Source organism: Oncorhynchus nerka, linkage group LG22 (genome assembly GCF_034236695.1).
Source record: "Oncorhynchus nerka isolate Pitt River linkage group LG22, Oner_Uvic_2.0, whole genome shotgun sequence".
Classification (NCBI taxonomy): domain Eukaryota; kingdom Metazoa; phylum Chordata; class Actinopteri; order Salmoniformes; family Salmonidae; genus Oncorhynchus; species Oncorhynchus nerka.
In genome coordinates, this window is record NC_088417.1 from 795,737 (window position 1) to 819,636 (window position 23,900).

At 49.8% G+C, this 23,900-nt stretch overlaps 1 protein-coding gene across 1 annotated transcript in view; it reads right to left on the minus strand.

Annotated features, from left to right (window-relative positions):
* dlec1 (DLEC1 cilia and flagella associated protein) overlaps window positions 1-23,900 on the minus strand; it is a 160,916-nt gene that overhangs the window by 42,525 nt on the left and 94,491 nt on the right. Inside the window, exons 21-22 of the mRNA XM_065006861.1 lie at window positions 5,883-6,036; window positions 1,370-1,480 (exon numbers count right to left, since the gene is read on the minus strand). Coding sequence (XP_064862933.1) covers window positions 1,370-1,480; window positions 5,883-6,036 — 265 coding nt within the window. The remainder of the gene's footprint in view (window positions 1-1,369; window positions 1,481-5,882; window positions 6,037-23,900) is intronic.

Here is a 23,900-nt window from a genome sequence, read left to right on the forward strand (position 1 = left end):
AACTTCTGGGCCACATCTTGACTGATGGCAGCCCATTATTGCATAATCAATGCTTGGAGTTTGTCAGAAATTTGTGGGGTTTTGTTTGTCCCCCAGCCTCTTGAGGATTGTCCACAAGGTCTCAATGGGATTAAGGTCTAGGGAGTTTCCTGGCCATGGACCCAAAATATCAATGTTTTGTTCCCCGAGCCACTTAGTTATCACTTTTGCCTTTTGGCAAGGTGCCCCATCATGTTGGAAAAGGCATTGTTCATCACCAAACTGTTCCTGGATGGCTGGGAGAAGTTGCTCTCTGAGGATTTGTTGGTACCATTCTTTATTTATGGCTGTGTTCTTAGGCAAAATTGTGAGTGAGCCCACTCCCTTGGCTGAGAAGCAACCCACACATGAATGGTCTCAGGATGCTTTACTGTTGGCATGACACAGGACTGATGGTAGCGCTCACCTTGTCTTCTCCGGACAAGCTTTTTTCCGGATGCCCCAAACAATCGGAAAGGCGATTCATCAGAGAAAATGACTATACCCCAGTCCTCAGCAGTCCCAATTCCAGTACCTTTTACAGAATATCAGTCTGTCCCTGATGTTTTTCCTGGAGAGAAGTGGCTTCTTTGCTGCCCTTCTTGACACCAGGCCATCCTCCAAAAGTCTGTGTCTCACTGTGCATGCAGATGCACTCACACCTGCCTGCTGCCATTCCTGAGCAAGCTCTGTACTGGTGGTGCCTTGATCCCGCAGCTGAATCAACTTTAGGAGACGGTCCTGGCGCTTGCTGGACTTTCTTGTGCGCCCTGAAGCCTTCTTCACAACAATTGAACCGCTCTCCTTGAAGTTCTTGATGATCCGATAAATGGTTGATTTAGGTGCAATCTTACTGGCAGCAATATCCTTGCCTTCGAAGCCCTTTTTGTGCAAAGCAATGATGACAGCATGTGTTTCCTTGCAGGTAACCATGGTTGACAGAGGAAGAACAATGATTCCAAGCACCACCCTCCTTTTGAAGATTCCAGTCTGTTATTCGAACTCAATAAGCATGACAGAGTGATTTTCAGCCTTGTCCTCGTCAACACTCACACCTGTGTTAACGAGAGAATCACTGACAGGATGTCAGCTGGTCCTTTTGTGGCAGGACTGAAATGCAGTGGAAATGTTTTTGGGAGATTCAGTTCATTTGCATGGCAAAGAGGGACTTTGCAATTAATTGCAATTCATCTGATCACTCTTCATAACATTCTGGAGTATTTGAAAATTGCAATCATACACACTGAGGCAGCAGACTTTGTGAAAATTAATATTTGAGTCATTCTCAAAACTTTTGGCAACGACTGTATACTAACACCAGTATGAACTGTGTTTAATGTAGTAAACTAACATCAGTGTGAGCTGTGAAGGCCACGGTGACGTCCTTCTTGGCGTTGGGTCCCAGAGTTCCAGAGGAGGGAGTGAAACTAGCCGAGCACAGAGACGCCTGCTGGCCCTGGAGCTGATGGAGGGAGGGAGGAATGGGGGACGGAAGAAGGGGAGAGAGGGGAGGATCACAGATGGAATAGATTAGATACTGTGGCAGCAAAACTAATGAGTGAGGAGAAGTCTAAAGAACCATAGAGAGAATCATCTTAACCCACCATGGTACAGGTGTAGTGAACAGGTAGGTGACCCACCATGGTTCAGGTGTAGTGAACAGGTAGATGACCCACCATGGTTCAGGTGTAGTGAACAGGTAGATGACCCACCATGGTTCAGGTGTAGTGAACAGGTAGATGACCCACCATGGTTCAGGTGTAGTGAACAGGTAGATGACCCACCATGGTTCACCCACCATGGTTCAGGTGTAGTGAACAGGTAGATGACCCACCATGGCTCAGGTGTTGTGAACAGGTAGATGACACACCATGGTTCAGGTGTAGTGAACAGGTAGATGACCCACCATGGTCCAGGTGTAGTGAACAGGTAGGTGACCCACCGTGGTTCAGGTGTAGTGAACAGGTAGGTGACCCACCATGGTTCAGGTGTAGTGAACAGGTAGGTGACCCACCATGGTTCAGGTGTAGTGAACAGGTAGGTGACCCACCGTGGTTCAGGTGTAGTGAACAGGTTCAGGTGTAGTGAACAGGTAGATGACCCACCATGGTTCAGGTGTAGTGAACAGGTTCAGGTGTAGTGAACAGGTAGGTGTATCACGGAGGCGCTCCGCACTGCTAAAGCTAACTCTCTCTCCTCTGCTCTCATCCTTCTAGACCTATCGGCTGCCTTCGATACTGTGAACCATCAGATCCTCCTCTCCACCCTCTCCGAGTTGGGCATCTCCGGCACGGCCCACGCTTGGATTGCGTCCTATCTGACAGGTCGCTCCTACCAGGTGGCGTGGCGAGAATCCGTCTCCACACCACGTGCTCTCACCACTGGTGTCCCCCAGGGCTCTGTTCTAGGCCCTCTCCTATTCTCGCTATACACCAAGTCACTTGGCTCTGTCATAACCTCACATGGTCTCTCCTATCATTGCTATGCAGACGACACACAATTAATCTTCTCCTTTCCCCCTTCTGATGACCAGGTGGCGAATCGCATCTCTGCATGTCTGGCAGACATATCAGTGTGGATGACGGATCACCACCTCAAGCTGAACCTCGGCAAGACGGAGCTGCTCTTCCTCCCGGGGAAGGACTGCCCGTTCCATGATCTCGCCATCACGGTTGACAACTCCATTGTGTCCTCCTCCCAGAGCGTTAAGAACCTTGGCGTGATCCTGGACAACACCCTGTCGTTCTCAACTAACATCAAGGTGGTGGCCCGTTTCTGTAGGTTCATGCTCTACAACATCCGCAGAGTACGACCCTGCCTCACACAGGAAGCGGCGCAGGTCCTAATCCAGGCACTCGTCATCTCCCGTCTGGATTACTGCAACTCGCTGTTGGCTGGGCTCCCTGCCTGTGCCATTACACCCCTACAACTCATCCAGAACGCCGCAGCCCGTCTGGTGTTCAACCTTCCCAAGTTCTCTCACGTCACCCCGCTCCTCCGCTCTCTCCACTGGCTTCCAGTTGAAGCTCGCATCCGCTACAAGACCATGGTGCTTGCCTACGGAGCTGTGAGGGGAACGGCACCTCAGTACCTCCAGGCTCTGATCAGGCCCTACACCCAAACAAGGGCACTGCGTTCATCCACCTCTGGCCTGCTCGCCTCCCTACCACTGAGGAAGTACAGTTCCCGCTCAGCCCAGTCAAAACTGTTCGCTGCTCTGGCCCCCCAATGGTGGAACAAACTCCCTCACGACGCCAGGACAGCGGAGTCAATCACCACCTTCCGGAGACACCTGAAACCCCACCTCTTTAAGGAATACCTAGGATAGGATAAAGTAATCTCTCTCACCCCCCCTTAAAAGATTTAGATGCACTACTGTTCCACTGGATGTCATAAGGTGAATGCACCAATTTGTAAGTCGCTCTGGATAAGAGCGTCTGCTAAATGACTTAAATGTAAATGTAAATGTAGGTGACCCACCATGGTCCAGGTGTAGTGAACAGGTAGATGACCCACCATGGTTCAGGTGTAGTGAACAGGTTCAGGTGTAGTGAACAGGTAGGTGACCCACCATGGTTCAGGTGTAGTGAACAGGTAGATGACCCACCATGGTTCAGGTGTAGTGAACAGGTAGGTGACCCACCATGGTTCAGGTGTAGTGAACAGGTTCAGGTGTAGTGAACAGGTAGATGACCCACCATGGTTCAGGTGTAGTGAACAGGTAGGTGACCCACCATGGTTCAGGTGTAGTGAACAGGTAGATGACCCACCATGGTTCAGGTGTAGTGAACAGGTAGATGACCCACCGTGGTTCAGGTGTAGTGAACAGGTAGGTGACCCACCATGGTTCAGGTGTAGTGAACAGGTAGGTGACCCACCGTGGTTCAGGTGTAGTGAACAGGTAGATGACCCACCATGGTTCAGGTGTAGTGAACAGGTAGGTGACCCACCATGGTTCAGGTGTAGTGAACAGGTAGGTGACCCACCATGGTTCAGGTGTAGTGAACAGGTAGGTGACCCACCATGGTTCAGGTGTAGTGAACAGGTAGATGACACACCATGGTTCAGGTGTAGTGAACAGGTAGGTGACCTACCATGGTTCAGGTGTAGTGAACAGGTAGGTGACCCACCATGGTCCAGGTGTAGTGAACAGGTAGGTGACCCACCAGGTGTAGTGAACAGGTAGGTGACCCACCATGGTCCAGGTGTAGTGAACAGGTAGATGACCCACCGTGGTTCAGGTGTAGTGAACAGGTAGATGACCCACCATGGTCCAGGTGTAGTGAACAGGTAGGTGACCCACCATGGTTCAGGTGTAGTGAACAGGTAGATGACCCACCGTGGTTCAGGTGTATGGTGACCCACCGTGGTTCAGGTGTAGTGAACAGGTAGGTGACCCACCATGGTTCAGGTGTAGTGAACAGGTAGGTGACCCACCATGGTTCAGGTGTAGTGAACAGGTAGATGACCCACCATGGTTCAGGTGTAGTGAACAGGTAGGTGACCCACCATGGTTCAGGTGTAGTGAACAGGTAGGTGACCCACCATGGTTCAGGTGTAGTGAACAGGTAGATGACCCACCATGGTTCAGGTGTAGTGAACAGGTTCAGGTGTAGTGAACAGGTAGGTGACCCACCATGGTTCAGGTGTAGTGAACAGGTAGATGACCCACCATGGTTCAGGTGTAGTGAACAGGTTCAGGTGTAGTGAACAGGTAGGTGACCCACCATGGTTCAGGTGTAGTGAACAGGTAGATGACCCACCATGGTTCAGGTGTAGTGAACAGGTAGGTGACCCACCATGGTTCAGGTGTAGTGAACAGGTAGGTGACCCACCGTGGTTCAGGTGTAGTGAACAGGTTCAGGTGTAGTGAACAGGTAGGTGACCCACCATGGTCCAGGTGTAGTGAACAGGTAGGTGACCCATCATGGTCCAGGTGTAGTGAACAGGTTCAGGTGTAGTGAACAGGTAGGTGACCCACCATGGTCCAGGTGTAGTGAACAGGTAGATGACCCACCATGGTTCAGGTGTAGTGAACAGGTTCAGGTGTAGTGAACAGGTAGGTGACCCACCATGGTTCAGGTGTAGTGAACAGGTAGGTGACCCACCGTGGTTCAGGTGTAGTGAACAGGTAGGTGACCCACCATGGTTCAGGTGTAGTGAACAGGTAGATGACCCACCGTGGTTCAGGTGTAGTGAACAGGTAGATGACCCACCGTGGTTCAGGTGTAGTGAACAGGTAGGTGACCCACCATGGTCCAGGTGTAGTGAACAGGTAGATGACCCACCATGGTTCAGGTGTAGTGAACAGGTAGGTGACCAACAGTGGTTCAGGTGTAGTGAACAGGTAGATGACCCACCGTGGTTCAGGTGTAGTGAACAGGTAGATGACCCACCGTGGTTTAGGTGTAGTGAACAGGTAGATGACCCACCATGGTTCAGGTGTAGTGAACAGGTAGGTGACCCACAGTGGTTCAGGTGTAGTGAACAGGTAGGTGACCCACCATGGTCCAGGTGTAGTGAACAGGTAGGTGACCCACCATGGTTCAGGTGTAGTGAACAGGTAGGTGACCCACAGTGGTTCAGGTGTAGTGAACAGGTAGATGACCCACCATGGTTCAGGTGTAGTGAGCAGGTAGGTGACCTACCATGGTTCAGGTGTAGTGAACAGGTAGGTGACCCACCATGGTCCAGGTGTAGTGAACAGGTAGGTGACCCACCATGGTCCAGGTGTAGTGAACAGGTAGGTGACCCACCATGGTCCAGGTGTAGTGAACAGGTAGGTGACCCACCATGGTCCAGGTGTAGTGAACAGGTAGGTGACCTACCATGGTTCAGGTGTCGTGAACAGGTAGGTGACCCACCGTGGTCCAGGTGTAGTGAGCAGGCAGCAGGGTCTGGTTGATCAGGGTGATGGAACCCCGGGCAGGAACTCCGACATAGAGCTCAGAGAATACCAGATCACAGGATAACAGACACACTTGAGGAGAGTGGACATCTGCCTGCACCGACAGGTGACTGGAGAGGGGGACAGACAGGTATAAAACACCGTTACAGGTGACTGGAGAGGGGGACAGACAGGTACAGGTGACTGGAGAGGGGGACAGACAGGTACAGGTGACTGGAGAGGGGGACAGACAGTTACAGGTGACTGTAGAGGGGGACAGACAGGTACAGGTGACTGGAGAGGGGGACAGACAGGTACAAAACACAGTTAGAGGTGACTGGAGACAGAACCAGTACAGTTAGAGGTGACTGGAGACAGAACCAGTACAGTTAGACGTGAATGGAGACAGAACCAGTACAGTTAGACGTGAATGGAGACAGAACCAGTACAGTTACAGGTGACTGGAGACAGAACCAGTACAACTAGAGGTGACTGGATACTGGAGACAGAACCAGTACAACTAGAGGTGACTGGAGACAGAACCAGTACAGTTAGAGGTGACTGGAGACTGGAGACAGGACCAGTAGAGATAGAGGTGACTGGAGACAGGACCAGTACACGTGACTGGAGACAGAACCAGTACAGTTAGAGGTGACTGGAGACAGAACCAGTACAGTTAGAGGTGACTGGAGACAGGCCCAGTACAGTTAGAGGTGACTGGAGACAGAACCAGTACAGTTAGAGGTGTCTGGAGACAGAACCAGTACAGTTAGAGGTGACTGGAGACAGAACCAGTACAGTTACAGGTGACTGGAGACAGAACCAGTACAGTTAGACGTGACTGGAGACAGGACCAGTACAGTTAGAGGTGACTGGAAACAGAACCAGTACATTTAGAGGTGACTGGATACTGGAGACAGAACCAGTACAATTAGAGATGACTGGAGACAGAACCAGTACATTTAGAGGTGACTGGAGACAGAACCAGTACAGTTAGAGGTGACTGGAGACAGAACCAGTACAGTTAGAGGTGACTGGAGACAGGACCAGTACAGTTAGAGGTGACTGGAGACAGAACCAGTACAGTTAGAGGTGTCTGGAGACAGAACCAGTACAGTTAGAGGTGACTGGAGACAGAACCAGTACAGTTACAGGTGACTGGAGACAGAACCAGTACAGTTAGACGTGACTGGAGACAGGACCAGTACAGTTAGAGGTGACTGGAGACAGAACCAGTACATTTAGAGGTGACTGGATACTGGAGACAGAACCAGTACAATTAGAGATGACGAGACAGAACCAGTACATTTAGAGGTGACTGGAGACTGAACCAGTACAGTTAGAGGTGACTGGAGACAGAACCAGTACAGTTAGAGGTGACTGGAGACTGGAGACAGGACCAGTATAGTTAGAGGTGACTAGAGACAGAACCAGTAGAGATAGAGGTGACTGGTGACTGGAGACAGGACCAGTAGAGTTACAGGTGACTGGAGATAGAACCAGTACAGTTAGAGGAGACAGGACCAGTACAGCTAGAGGTGACTGGAGACAGGACCAGTACAGCTAGAGGTGACTGGAGACAGAACCAGTACAGCTAGAGGTGACTGGAGACAGAACCAGTACATTTAGAGGTGACTGGAGACTGGAGACGGAACCAGTACAGTTAGAGGTGACTGGAGACAGGACCAGTACAGGTGACTGGAGACAGAACCAGTAGAGTTACAGGTGACTGGAGACAGGACCAGTACAGTTAGAGGTGACTGGAGACAGAACCAGTACATTTAGAGGTTACTGGAGACGGAACCAGTACAGCTAGAGGTGACTGGAGACAGAACCAGTACATTTAGAGGTGACTGGAGACTGGAGACGGAACCAGTACAGTTAGAGGTGACTGGAGACAGAACCAGTACAGTTAGAGGTGACTGGATACTGGAGACAGAACCAGTACAATTAGAGATGACGAGACAGAACCAGTACATTTAGAGGTGACTGGAGACTGAACCAGTACAGTTAGAGGTGACTGGAGACAGAACCAGTACAGTTAGAGGTGACTGGAGACTGGAGACAGGACCAGTATAGTTAGAGGTGACTAGAGACAGAACCAGTAGAGATAGAGGTGACTGGTGACTGGAGACAGGACCAATAGAGTTACAGGTGACTGGAGATAGAACCAGTACAGTTAGAGGAGACAGGACCAGTACAGCTAGAGGTGACTGGAGACAGAACCAGTACAGTTAGAGGTGACTGGAGACAGAACCAGTACAGTTAGAGGAGACAGGACCAGTACAGCTAGAGGTGACTGGAGACAGGACCAGTACAGCTAGAGGTGACTGGAGACAGAACCAGTACAGCTAGAGGTGACTGGAGACAGAACCAGTACATTTAGAGGTGACTGGAGACTGGAGACGGAACCAGTACAGTTAGAGGTGACTGGAGACAGGACCAGTACAGGTGACTGGAGACAGAACCAGTAGAGTTACAGGTGACTGGAGACAGGACCAGTACAGTTAGAGGTGACTGGAGACAGAACCAGTACATTTAGAGGTTACTGGAGACGGAACCAGTACAGTTAGAGGTGACTGGAGACAGAACCAGTACATTTAGAGGTGACTGGAGACTGGAGACGGAACCAGTACAGTTAGAGGTGACTGGAGACAGGACCAGTACATTTAGAGGTGACTGGAGACAGAACCAGTACAGTTAGACGTGAATGGAGACAGAACCAGTACAGTTAGACGTGAATGGAGACAGAACCAGTACAGTTACAGGTGACTGGAGACAGAACCAGTACAACTAGAGGTGACTGGATACTGGAGACAGAACCAGTACAACTAGAGGTGACTGGAGACAGAACCAGTACAGTTAGAGGTGACTGGAGACTGGAGACAGGACCAGTAGAGATAGAGGTGACTGGAGACAGGACCAGTACACGTGACTGGAGACAGAACCAGTACAGTTAGAGGTGACTGGAGACAGAACCAGTACAGTTAGAGGTGACTGGAGACAGGCCCAGTACAGTTAGAGGTGACTGGAGACAGAACCAGTACAGTTAGAGGTGTCTGGAGACAGAACCAGTACAGTTAGAGGTGACTGGAGACAGAACCAGTACAGTTACAGGTGACTGGAGACAGAACCAGTACAGTTAGACGTGACTGGAGACAGGACCAGTACAGTTAGAGGTGACTGGAAACAGAACCAGTACATTTAGAGGTGACTGGATACTGGAGACAGAACCAGTACAATTAGAGATGACTGGAGACAGAACCAGTACATTTAGAGGTGACTGGAGACAGAACCAGTACAGTTAGAGGTGACTGGAGACAGAACCAGTACAGTTAGAGGTGACTGGAGACAGGACCAGTACAGTTAGAGGTGACTGGAGACGGAACCAGTACAGTTAGAGGTGACTGGAGACAGAACCAGTACAGTTAGAGGAGACAGGACCAGTACAGCTAGAGGTGACTGGAGACAGGACCAGTACAGCTAGAGGTGACTGGAGACAGAACCAGTACAGCTAGAGGTGACTGGAGACAGAACCAGTACATTTAGAGGTGACTGGAGACTGGAGACGGAACCAGTACAGTTAGAGGTGACTGGAGACAGGACCAGTACAGGTGACTGGAGACAGAACCAGTAGAGTTACAGGTGACTGGAGACAGGACCAGTACAGTTAGAGGTGACTGGAGACAGAACCAGTACATTTAGAGGTTACTGGAGACGGAACCAGTACAGTTAGAGGTGACTGGAGACAGAACCAGTACATTTAGAGGTGACTGGAGACTGGAGACGGAACCAGTACAGTTAGAGGTGACTGGAGACAGGACCAGTACATTTAGAGGTGACTGGAGACAGAACCAGTACAGTTAGACGTGAATGGAGACAGAACCAGTACAGTTAGACGTGAATGGAGACAGAACCAGTACAGTTACAGGTGACTGGAGACAGAACCAGTACAACTAGAGGTGACTGGATACTGGAGACAGAACCAGTACAACTAGAGGTGACTGGAGACAGAACCAGTACAGTTAGAGGTGACTGGAGACTGGAGACAGGACCAGTAGAGATAGAGGTGACTGGAGACAGGACCAGTACACGTGACTGGAGACAGAACCAGTACAGTTAGAGGTGACTGGAGACAGAACCAGTACAGTTAGAGGTGACTGGAGACAGGCCCAGTACAGTTAGAGGTGACTGGAGACAGAACCAGTACAGTTAGAGGTGTCTGGAGACAGAACCAGTACAGTTAGAGGTGACTGGAGACAGAACCAGTACAGTTACAGGTGACTGGAGACAGAACCAGTACAGTTAGACGTGACTGGAGACAGGACCAGTACAGTTAGAGGTGACTGGAAACAGAACCAGTACATTTAGAGGTGACTGGATACTGGAGACAGAACCAGTACAATTAGAGATGACTGGAGACAGAACCAGTACATTTAGAGGTGACTGGAGACAGAACCAGTACAGTTAGAGGTGACTGGAGACAGAACCAGTACAGTTAGAGGTGACTGGAGACAGGACCAGTACAGTTAGAGGTGACTGGAGACGGAACCAGTACAGTTAGAGGTGACTGGAGACAGAACCAGTACATTTAGAGGTGACTGGAGACTGGAGACGGAACCAGTACAGTTAGAGGTGACTGGAGACAGGACCAGTACATTTAGAGGTGACTGGAGACAGAACCAGTACAGTTAGACGTGAATGGAGACAGAACCAGTACAGTTAGACGTGAATGGAGACAGAACCAGTACAGTTACAGGTGACTGGAGACAGAACCAGTACAACTAGAGGTGACTGGATACTGGAGACAGAACCAGTACAACTAGAGGTGACTGGAGACAGAACCAGTACAGTTAGAGATGACTGGAGACTGGAGACAGGACCAGTAGAGATAGAGGTGACTGGAGACAGGACCAGTACACGTGACTGGAGACAGAACCAGTACAGTTAGAGGTGACTGGAGACAGAACCAGTACAGTTAGAGGTGACTGGAGACAGGCCCAGTACAGTTAGAGGTGACTGGAGACAGAACCAGTACAGTTAGAGGTGTCAGGAGACAGAACCAGTACAGTTAGAGGTGACTGGAGACAGAACCAGTACAGTTACAGGTGACTGGAGACAGAACCAGTACAGTTAGACGTGACTGGAGACAGGACCAGTACAGTTAGAGGTGACTGGAAACAGAACCAGTACATTTAGAGGTGACTGGATACTGGAGACAGAACCAGTACAATTAGAGATGACTGGAGACAGAACCAGTACATTTAGAGGTGACTGGAGACAGAACCAGTACAGTTAGAGGTGACTGGAGACAGAACCAGTACAGTTAGAGGTGACTGGAGACAGGACCAGTACAGTTAGAGGTGACTGGAGACAGAACCAGTACAGTTAGAGGTGTCTGGAGACAGAACCAGTACAGTTAGAGGTGACTGGAGACAGAACCAGTACAGTTACAGGTGACTGGAAACAGAACCAGTACAGTTAGACGTGAATGGAGACAGGACCAGTACAGTTAGACGTGAATGGAGACAGAACCAGTACAGTTACAGGTGACTGGAGACAGAACCAGTACAACTAGAGGTGACTGGATACTGGAGACAGAACCAGTACAACTAGAGGTGACTGGAGACAGAACCAGTACAGTTAGAGGTGACTGGAGACTGGAGACAGGACCAGTAGAGATAGAGGTGACTGGAGACAGGACCAGTACACGTGACTGGAGACAGAACCAGTACAGTTAGAGGTGACTGGAGACAGAACCAGTACAGTTAGAGGTGACTGGAGACAGGCCCAGTACAGTTAGAGGTGACTGGAGACAGAACCAGTACAGTTAGAGGTGTCTGGAGACAGAACCAGTACAGTTAGAGGTGACTGGAGACAGAACCAGTACAGTTACAGGTGACTGGAGACAGAACCAGTACAGTTAGACGTGACTGGAGACAGGACCAGTACAGTTAGAGGTGACTGGAAACAGAACCAGTACATTTAGAGGTGACTGGATACTGGAGACAGAACCAGTACAATTAGAGATGACTGGAGACAGAACCAGTACATTTAGAGGTGACTGGAGACAGAACCAGTACAGTTAGAGGTGACTGGAGACAGAACCAGTACAGTTAGAGGTGACTGGAGACAGGACCAGTACAGTTAGAGGTGACTGGAGACGGAACCAGTACAGTTAGAGGTGACTGGAGACAGAACCAGTACATTTAGAGGTGACTGGAGACTGGAGACGGAACCAGTACAGTTAGAGGTGACTGGAGACAGGACCAGTACATTTAGAGGTGACTGGAGACAGAACCAGTACAGTTAGACGTGAATGGAGACAGAACCAGTACAGTTAGACGTGAATGGAGACAGAACCAGTACAGTTACAGGTGACTGGAGACAGAACCAGTACAACTAGAGGTGACTGGATACTGGAGACAGAACCAGTACAACTAGAGGTGACTGGAGACAGAACCAGTACAGTTAGAGGTGACTGGAGACTGGAGACAGGACCAGTAGAGATAGAGTGACTGGAGACAGGACCAGTACACGTGACTGGAGACAGAACCAGTACAGTTAGAGGTGACTGGAGACAGAACCAGTACAGTTAGAGGTGACTGGAGACAGGCCCAGTACAGTTAGAGGTGACTGGAGACAGAACCAGTACAGTTAGAGGTGTCTGGAGACAGAACCAGTGGAGAGGTGACTGGAGACAGAACCAGTACAGTTACAGGTGACTGGAGACAGAACCAGTACAGTTAGACGTGACTGGAGACAGGACCAGTACAGTTAGAGGTGACTGGAAACAGAACCAGTACATTTAGAGGTGACTGGATACTGGAGACAGAACCAGTACAATTAGAGATGACTGGAGACAGAACCAGTACATTTGGAGGTGACTGGAGACAGAACCAGTACAGTTAGAGGTGACTGGAGACAGAACCAGTACAGTTAGAGGTGACTGGAGACAGGACCAGTACAGTTAGAGGTGACTGGAGACAGAACCAGTACAGTTAGAGGTGTCTGGAGACAGAACCAGTACAGTTAGAGGTGACTGGAGACAGAACCAGTACAGTTACAGGTGACTGGAGACAGAACCAGTACAGTTAGACGTGACTGGAGACAGGACCAGTACAGTTAGAGGTGACTGGAGACAGAACCAGTACATTTAGAGGTGACTGGATACTGGAGACAGAACCAGTACAATTAGAGATGACGAGACAGAACCAGTACATTTAGAGGTGACTGGAGACTGAACCAGTACAGTTAGAGGTGACTGGAGACAGAACCAGTACAGTTAGAGGTGACTGGAGACTGGAGACAGGACCAGTATAGTTAGAGGTGACTAGAGACAGAACCAGTAGAGATAGAGGTGACTGGTGACTGGAGACAGGACCAGTAGAGTTACAGGTGACTGGAGATAGAACCAGTACAGTTAGAGGAGACAGGACCAGTAGAGCTAGAGGTGACTGGAGACAGGACCAGTACAGCTAGAGGTGACTGGAGACAGAACCAGTACAGCTAGAGGTGACTGGAGACAGAACCAGTACATTTAGAGGTGACTGGAGACTGGAGACGGAACCAGTACAGTTAGAGGTGACTGGAGACAGGACCAGTACAGGTGACTGGAGACAGAACCAGTAGAGTTACAGGTGACTGGAGACAGGACCAGTACAGTTAGAGGTGACTGGAGACAGAACCAGTACATTTAGAGGTTACTGGAGACGGAACCAGTACAGCTAGAGGTGACTGGAGACAGAACCAGTACATTTAGAGGTGACTGGAGACTGGAGACGGAACCAGTACAGTTAGAGGTGACTGGAGACAGAACCAGTACAGTTAGAGGTGACTGGATACTGGAGACAGAACCAGTACAATTAGAGATGACGAGACAGAACCAGTACATTTAGAGGTGACTGGAGACTGAACCAGTACAGTTAGAGGTGACTGGAGACAGAACCAGTACAGTTAGAGGTGACTGGAGACTGGAGACAGGACCAGTATAGTTAGAGGTGACTAGAGACAGAACCAGTAGAGATAGAGGTGACTGGTCACTGGAGACAGGACCAGTAGAGTTACAGGTGACTGGAGATAGAACCAGTACAGTTAGAGGAGACAGGACCAGTACAGCTAGAGGTGACTGGAGACAGAACCAGTACAGTTAGAGGTGACTGGAGACAGAACCAGTACAGTTAGAGGAGACAGGACCAGTACAGCTAGAGGTGACTGGAGACAGGACCAGTACAGCTAGAGGTGACTGGAGACAGAACCAGTACAGCTAGAGGTGACTGGAGACAGAACCAGTACATTTAGAGGTGACTGGAGACGGAACCAGTACAGTTAGAGGTGACTGGAGACAGGACCAGTACAGGTGACTGGAGACAGAACCAGTAGAGTTACAGGTGACTAGAGACAGGACCAGTACAGTTAGAGGTGACTGGAGACAGAACCAGTACATTTAGAGGTTACTGGAGACGGAACCAGTACAGTTAGAGGTGACTGGAGACAGAACCAGTACATTTAGAGGTGACTGGAGACTGGAGACGGAACCAGTACAGTTAGAGGTGACTGGAGACAGGACCAGTACATTTAGAGGTGACTGGAGACAGAACCAGTACAGTTAGAGGTGACTGGAGACAGAACCAGTACAGTTAGAGGTGACTGGAGACAGAACCAGTACAGTTAGAGGTGACAGGGCCAGTACAGTTAGAGGTGACTGGAGAAAGAACCAGTACAGTTACAGGTGACTGGAGACAGGATCAGTACAGTTAGAGGTGACTGGAGACAGGACCAGTACATGAGACAGGGCCAGTACAGTTAGAGATGACTGGAGACAGAACCAGTACAGTTAGAGGCGACTGGAGACAGAACCAGTACAGTTCGAGGTGACTGGAGACAGAACCAGTGCAGTTAGAGGTGACTGGAGACAGAACCAGTACAGTTAGAGGTGACTGGAGACGGAACCAGTACATTTAGAGGTGACTGAAGACAGAACCAGTGCAGTTAGAGGTGACTGGAGACAGAACCAGTACAGCTAGAGGTGACTGGAGACAGAACCAGTACATTTAGAGGTGACTGGAGACTGGAGACGGAACCAGTACAGTTAGAGGTGACTGGAGACAGGACCAGTACAGGTGACTGGAGACAGAACCAGTAGAGTTACAGGTGACTGGAGACAGGACCAGTACAGTTAGAGGTGACTGGAGACAGAACCAGTACATTTAGAGGTTACTGGAGACGGAACCAGTACAGTTAGAGGTGACTGGAGACAGAACCAGTACATTTAGAGGTGACTGGAGACTGGAGACGGAACCAGTACAGTTAGAGGTGACTGGAGACAGGACCAGTACATTTAGAGGTGACTGGAGACAGAACCAGTACAGTTAGAGGTGACTGGAGACAGAACCAGTACAGTTAGAGGTGACTGGAGACAGAACCAGTACAGTTAGAGGTGACAGGGCCAGTACAGTTAGAGGTGACTGGAGAAAGAACCAGTACATGAGACAGAGCCAGTACAGTTAGAGGTGACTGGAGACAGAACCAGTACAGTTAGGTGACTGGAGACAGAACCAGTACAGTTAGAGGTGACTGGAGACAGAACCAGTACAGTTAGAGGCGACTGGAGACAGAACCAGTACAGTTCGAGGTGACTGGAGACAGAACCAGTGCAGTTAGAGGTGACTGGAGACAGAACCAGTACAGTTAGAGGTGACTGGAGACGGAACCAGTACATTTAGAGGTGACTGAAGACAGAACCAGTACAGTTAGAGGTGACTGGAGACAGAACCAGTACAGTTAGAGGTGACTGGAGACATGACCAGTACAGTTACAGGTGACTGGAGACAGAACCAGTACATTTAGAGTTGACTGGAGACTGGAGACAGAACCAGTACAGTTAGAGGTGACTGGAGACAGAACCAGTACAGGTGACTGGAGACAGAACCAGTACAGTTAGAGGTGACTGGAGACTGGAGACAGAACCAGTACATTTAGAGGTGACTGGAGACAGAACCAGTACAGTTAGAGGTGACTGGAGACAGGACCAGTACAGGTGACTGGAGACAGAACCAGTACAGTTAGAGGTGACTGGAGACAGGACCAGTACAGATGACTGGAGACAGGACCAGTACAGTTACAGGTGACTGGAGACAGAACCAGTACAGGTGACTGGAGACAGAACCAGTACATTTAGAGGTGACTGGAGACTGGAGACAGAACCAGTACATTTAGAGGTGACTGGAGACTGGAGACAGACCAGTACAGCTAGAGGTGACTGGAGACAGGACCAGTACATTTAGAGGTGACTGGAGACTGGAGACAGAACCAGTACATTTAGAGGTGACTGGAGACTGGAGACAGAACCAGTACAGCTGACTGGAGACAGAACCAGTACATTTAGAGGTGACTGGAGACTGGAGACAGAACCAGTACAGCTAGAGGTGACTGGAGACAGAACCAGTACAGCTAGAGGTGACTGGAGACTGGAGACAGAACCAGTACAGCTAGAGGTGACTGGAGACAGGACCAGTACAGCTAGAGGTGACTGGAGACTGGAGACAGAACCAGTACAGCTAGAGGTGACTGGAGACAGGACCAGTACATTTAGAGGTGACTGGAGACTGGAGACAGAACCAGTACATTTAGAGGTGACTGGAGACTGGAGACAGAACCAGTACAGTTAGAGGTGACTGGAGACAGAACCAGTACAGTTAGACGTGAATGGAGACAGAACCAGTACAGTTAGAGGTGACTGGAGACAGAGCCAGTACAGTTAGAGGTCACTGGAGACAGAACCAGTACAGTTAGAGGTGACTGGAGACAGAACCAGTACAACTAGAGGTGACTGGATACTGGAGACAGAACCAGTACAATTAGAGGCGACTGGAGACAGAACCAGTACAGTTAGAGGTGACTGGAGACTGGAGACAGGACCAGTGCACGTGACTGGAGACAGAACCAGTACAGTAGGAGGTGACTGGAGACAGAACCAGTACAGTTAGAGGTGACTGGAGACAGAACCAGTACATTTAGAGGTGACTGGAGACTGGAGACGGAACCAGTACCGTTAGAGGTGACTGGAGACAGGACCAGTACATTTAGAGGTGACTGGATACTGGAGACAGAACCAGTACAATTAGAGGTGACTGGAGACAGGACCAGTACAGGTGACTGGAGACAGAACCAGTACAGCTAGAGGTGACTGGAGACAGAACCAGTACATTTAGAGGTGACTGGAGACGGAACCAGTACAGTTAGAGGTGACTGGAGACAGGACCAGTACAGGTGACTGGAGACAGAACCAGTACAGCTAGAGGTGACTGGAGACAGAACCAGTACATTTAGAGGTGACTGGAGACTGGAGACGGAACCAGTACAGCTAGAGGTGACTGGAGACAGAACCAGTACAGCTAGAGGTGACTGGAGACAGAACCAGTACATTTAGAGGTGACTGGAGACTGGAGACGGAACCAGTACAGTTAGAGGTGACTGGAGACAGGACCAGTACAGGTGACTGGAGACAGAACCAGTAGAGTTACAGGTGACAGAACAGGACCAGTACAGTTAGAGGTGACTGGAGACAGGACCAGTACAGTTAGAGGTGACTGGAGACAGAACCAGTACATTTAGAGGTGACTGGAGACTGGAGACGGAACAAGTACAGTTAGAGGTGACTGGAGACAGAACCAGTACATTTAGAGGTGACTGGAGACTGGAGACGGAACCAGTACAGTTAGAGGTGACTGGAGACAGGACCCGTACATTTAGAGGTGACTGGAGACAGAACCAGTACAGTTAGAGGTGACTGGAGACAGAACCAGTACAGTTAGAGGTGACTGGAGACAGAACCAGTACAGTTAGAGGTGACAGGGCCAGTACAGTTAGAGGTGACTGGAGACAGGACCAGTACAGGAGACAGGGCCAGTACAGTTAGAGGTGACTGGAGACAGAACCAGTACAGTTAGGTGACTGGAGACAGAACCAGTACAGTTAGAGGCGACTGGAGACAGAACCAGTACAGTTCGAGGTGACTGGAGACAGAACCAGTGCAGTTAGAGGTGACTGGAGACAGAACCAGTACATTTAGAGGTGACTGGAGACGGAACCAGTACATTTAGAGGTGACTGAAGACAGAAACAGTACAGTTAGAGGTGACTGGAGACAGGACCAGTACAGTTACAGGTGACTGGAGACAGAACCAGTACATTTAGAGGTGACTGGAGACAGAACCAGTACAGGTGACTGGAGACAGGACCAGTACAGTTACAGGTGACTGGAGACAGGACCAGTACAGTTACAGGTGACTGGAGACAGGACCAGTACAGTTACAGGTGACTGGAGACAGGACCAGTACAGTTACAGGTGACTGGAGACAGAACCAGTACATTTAGAGGTGACTGGAGACAGGACCAGTACAGGTGACTGGAGACAGAACCAGTACAGTTAGAGGTGACTGGAGACTCGAGACAGAACCAGTACAGTTAGAGGTGACTGGAGACTGGAGACAGAACCAGTACAGCTAGAGGTGACTGGAGACAGAACCAGTACATTTAGAGGTGACTGGAGACAGGACCAGTACATGAGACAGGGCCAGTACAGTTAGAGGTGACTGGAGACAGAACCAGTACAGTTAGGTGACTGGAGACAGAACCAGTACAGTTAGAGGTGACTGGAGACAGAACCAGTACAGTTAGAGGCGACTGGAGACAGAACCAGTACAGTTCGAGGTGACTGGAGACAGAACCAGTGCAGTTAGAGGTGACTGGAGACAGAACCAGTACAGTTAGAGGTGACTGGAGACGGAACCAGTACATTTAGAGGTGACTGAAGACAGAAACAGTACAGTTAGAGGTGACTGGAGACAGAACCAGTACAGTTAGAGGTGACTGGAGACAGAACCAGTACAGTTAGAGGTGACTGGAGACATGACCAGTACAGTTACAGGTGACTGGAGACAGAACCAGTACATTTAGAGTTGACTGGAGACTGGAGACAGAACCAGTACAGTTAGAGGTGACTGGAGACAGAACCAGTACAGGTGACTGGAGACAGAACCAGTACAGTTAGAGGTGACTGGAGACTGGAGACAGAACCAGTACATTTAGAGGTGACTGGAGACAGAACCAGTACAGTTAGAGGTGACTGGAGACAGGACCAGTACAGGTGACTGGAGACAGAACCAGTACAGTTAGAGGTGACTGGAGACAGGACCAGTACAGATGACTGGAGACAGGACCAGTACAGTTACAGGTGACTGGAGACAGAACCAGTACAGGTGACTGGAGACAGAACCAGTACATTTAGAGGTGACTGGAGACTGGAGACAGAACCAGTACATTTAGAGGTGACTGGAGACTGGAGACAGAACCAGTACAGCTAGAGGTGACTGGAGACAGGACCAGTACATTTAGAGGTGACTGGAGACAGAACCAGTACATTTAGAGGTGACTGGAGACTGGAGACAGAACCAGTACAGCTAGAGGTGACTGGAGACAGAATCAGTACATTTAGAGGTGACTGGAGACTGGAGACAGAACCAGTACAGCTAGAGGTGACTGGAGACAGAACCAGTACAGCTAGAGGTGACTGGAGACTGGAGACAGAACCAGTACAGCTAGAGGTGACTGGAGACAGGACCAGTACAGCTAGAGGTGACTGGAGACTGGAGACAGAACCAGTACAGCTAGAGGTGACTGGAGACAGGACCAGTACATTTAGAGGTGACTGGAGACTGGAGACAGAACCAGTACATTTAGAGGTGACTGGAGACTGGAGACAGAACCAGTACAGTTAGAGGTGACTGGAGACAGAACCAGTACAGTTAGACGTGAATGGAGACAGAACCAGTACAGTTAGAGGTGACTGGAGACAGAGCCAGTACAGTTAGAGGTCACTGGAGACAGAACCAGTACAGTTAGAGGTGACTGGAGACAGAACCAGTACAACTAGAGGTGACTGGATACTGGAGACAGAACCAGTACAATTAGAGGCGACTGGAGACAGAACCAGTACAGTTAGAGGTGACTGGAGACTGGAGACAGGACCAGTGCACGTGACTGGAGACAGAACCAGTACAGTTAGAGGTGACTGGAGACAGAACCAGTACAGTTAGAGGTGACTGGAGACAGAACCAGTACATTTAGAGGTGACTGGAGACTGGAGACGGAACCAGTACCGTTAGAGGTGACTGGAGACAGGACCAGTACATTTAGAGGTGACTGGAGACAGAACCAGTACAGTTAGACGTGACTGGAGACAGGACCAGTACAGTTAGAGGTGACTGGAGACAGAACCAGTACATTTAGAGGTGACTGGATACTGGAGACAGAACCAGTACAATTAGAGGTGACTGTAGGCAGAACCAGAACAGTTAGAGGTGACTGGAGACAGAGCCAGTACAGTTAGAGGTGACTGGAGACAGAACCAGTACAGTTACAGGTGACTGGAGACAGAACCAGTACAGTTAGACGTGACTGGAGACAGAACCAGTACAGTTAGAGGTGACTGGAGACAGGAGCAGTACAGTTAGAGGTGACTGGAGACAGAACCAGTACATTTAGAGGTGACTGGAGACAGGACCAGTACAGTTAGAGGTGACTGGAGACTGGAGACAGGACCAGTATAGTTAGAGGTGACTGGAGACAGAACCAGTACAGTTAGAGGTGACTGGAGACTGGAGACAGGACCAGTATAGTTAGAGGTGACTAGAGACAGAACCAGTAGAGATAGAGGTGACTGGTGACTGGAGACAGAACCAGTACAGCTAGAGGTGACTGGAGACAGAACCAGTACATTTAGAGGTGACTGGAGACTGGAGACGGAACCAGTACAGTTAGAGGTGACTGGAGACAGGACCAGTACAGGTGACTGGAGACAGAACCAGTACAGCTAGAGGTGACTGGAGACAGAACCAGTACATTTAGAGGTGACTGGAGACTGGAGACGGAACCAGTACAGCTAGAGGTGACTGGAGACAGGACCAGTACAGCTAGAGGTGACTGGAGACAGAACCAGTACAGCTAGAGGTGACTGGAGACAGAACCAGTACATTTAGAGGTGACTGGAGACTGGAGACGGAACCAGTACAGTTAGAGGTGACTGGAGACAGGACCAGTACAGGTGACTGGAGACAGAACCAGTAGAGTTACAGGTGACTAGAGACAGGACCAGTACAGTTAGAGGTGACTGGAGACAGGACCAGTACAGTTAGAGGTGACTGGAGACAGAACCAGTACATTTAGAGGTGACTGGAGACTGGAGACGGAACAAGTACAGTTAGAGGTGACTGGAGACAGAACCAGTACATTTAGAGGTGACTGGAGACTGGAGACGGAACCAGTACAGTTAGAGGTGACTGGAGACAGAACCAGTACAGTTAGAGGTGACTGGAGACAGAACCAGTACAGTTAGAGGTGACTGGAGACAGAACCAGTACAGTTAGAGGTGACAGGGCCAGTACAGTTAGAGGTGACTGGAGACAGGACCAGTACAGGAGACAGGGCCAGTACAGTTAGAGGTGACTGGAGACAGAACCAGTACAGTTAGGTGACTGGAGACAGAACCAGTACAGTTAGAGGCGACTGGAGACAGAACCAGTACAGTTAGAGGTGACTGGAGACTGGAGACAGGACCAGTGCACGTGACTGGAGACAGAACCAGTACAGTTAGAGGTGACTGGAGACAGAACCAGTACAGTTAGAGGTGACTGGAGACAGAACCAGTACATTTAGAGGTGACTGGAGACTGGAGACGGAACCAGTACCGTTAGAGGTGACTGGAGACAGGACCAGTACATTTAGAGGTGACTGGAGACAGAACCAGTACAGTTAGACGTGACTGGAGACAGGACCAGTACAGTTAGAGGTGACTGGAGACAGAACCAGTACATTTAGAGGTGACTGGATACTGGAGACAGAACCAGTACAATTAGAGGTGACTGTAGGCAGAACCAGAACAGTTAGAGGTGACTGGAGACAGAGCCAGTACAGTTAGAGGTGACTGGAGACAGAACCAGTACAGTTAGACGTGACTGGAGACAGAACCAGTACAGTTAGAGGTGACTGGAGACAGGAGCAGTACAGTTAGAGGTGACTGGAGACAGAACCAGTACATTTAGAGGTGACTGGAGACAGGACCAGTACAGTTAGAGGTGACTGGAGACTGGAGACAGGACCAGTATAGTTAGAGGTGACTGGAGACAGGACCAGTACAGTTAGAGGTGACTGGAGACTGGAGACAGGACCAGTATAGTTAGAGGTGACTGGAGACAGAACCAGTACAGTTAGAGGTGACTGGAGACTGGAGACAGGACCAGTATAGTTAGAGGTGACTAGAGACAGAACCAGTAGATATAGAGGTGACTGGTGACTGGAGACAGAACCAGTACAGTTAGAGGTGACTGGAGACAGAACCAGTACAGTTAGAGGAGACAGGACCAGTACAGCTAGAGGTGACTGGAGACAGAACCAGTACAGCTAGAGGTGACTGGAGACAGAACCAGTACATTTAGAGGTGACTGGAGACTGGAGACGGAACCAGTACAGTTAGAGGTGACTGGAGACAGGACCAGTACAGGTGACTGGAGACAGAACCATTACAGCTAGAGGTGACTGGAGACAGAACCAGTACATTTAGAGGTGACTGGAGACTGGAGACGGAACCAGTACAGCTAGAGGTGACTGGAGACAGGACCAGTACAGCTAGAGGTGACTGGAGACAGAACCAGTACAGCTAGAGGTGACTGGAGACAGAACCAGTACATTTAGAGGTGACTGGAGACTGGAGACGGAACCAGTACATTTAGAGGTGACTGGAGACAGGACCAGTACAGGTGACTGGAGACAGAACCAGTAGAGTTACAGGTGACTAGAGACAGGACCAGTACAGTTAGAGGTGACTGGAGACAGGACCAGTACAGTTAGAGGTGACTGGAGACAGAACCAGTACATTTAGAGGTGACTGGAGACTGGAGACGGAACAAGTACAGTTAGAGGTGACTGGAGACAGAACCAGTACATTTAGAGGTGACTGGAGACTGGAGACGGAACCAGTACAGTTAGAGTGACTGGAGACAGGACCAGTACATTTAGAGGTGACTGGAGACAGAACCAGTACAGTTAGAGGTGACTGGAGACAGAACCAGTACAGTTAGAGGTGACTGGAGACAGAACCAGTACAGTTAGAGGTGACAGGGCCAGTACAGTTAGAGGTGACTGGAGACAGGACCAGTACAGTTACAGTTAGAGGTGACTGGAGACAGAACCAGTACAGTTAGGTGACTGGAGACAGAACCAGTACAGTTAGAGGCGACTGGAGACAGAACCAGTACAGTTCGAGGTGACTGGAGACAGAACCAGTGCAGTTAGAGGTGACTGGAGACAGAACCAGTACATTTAGAGGTGACTGGAGACAGGAGCAGTACAGTTAGAGGTGACTGGAGACAGAACCAGTACATTTAGAGGTGACTGGAGACAGGACCAGTACAGTTACAGGTGACTGGAGACAGAACCAGTACAGTTAGACGTGACTGGAGACAGAACCAGTACAGTTAGAGGTGACTGGAGACAGGAGCAGTACAGTTAGAGGTGACTGGAGACAGAACCAGTACATTTAGAGGTGACTGGAGACAGGACCAGTACAGTTAGAGGTGACTGGAGACTGGAGACAGGACCAGTATAGTTAGAGGTGACTGGAGACAGAACCAGTACAGTTAGAGGTGACTGGAGACTGGAGACAGGACCAGTATAGTTAGAGGTGACTAGAGACAGAACCAGTAGAGATAGAGGTGACTGGACTGACAGAACCAGTACAGCTAGAAGACAGAACCAGTACATTTAGAGGTGACTGGAGACTGGAGACGGAACCAGTACAGTTAGAGGTGACTGGAGACAGGACCAGTACAGGTGACTGGAGACAGAACCAGTACAGCTAGAGGTGACTGGAGACAGAACCAGTACATTTAGAGGTGACTGGAGACTGGAGACGGAACCAGTACAGCTAGAGGTGACTG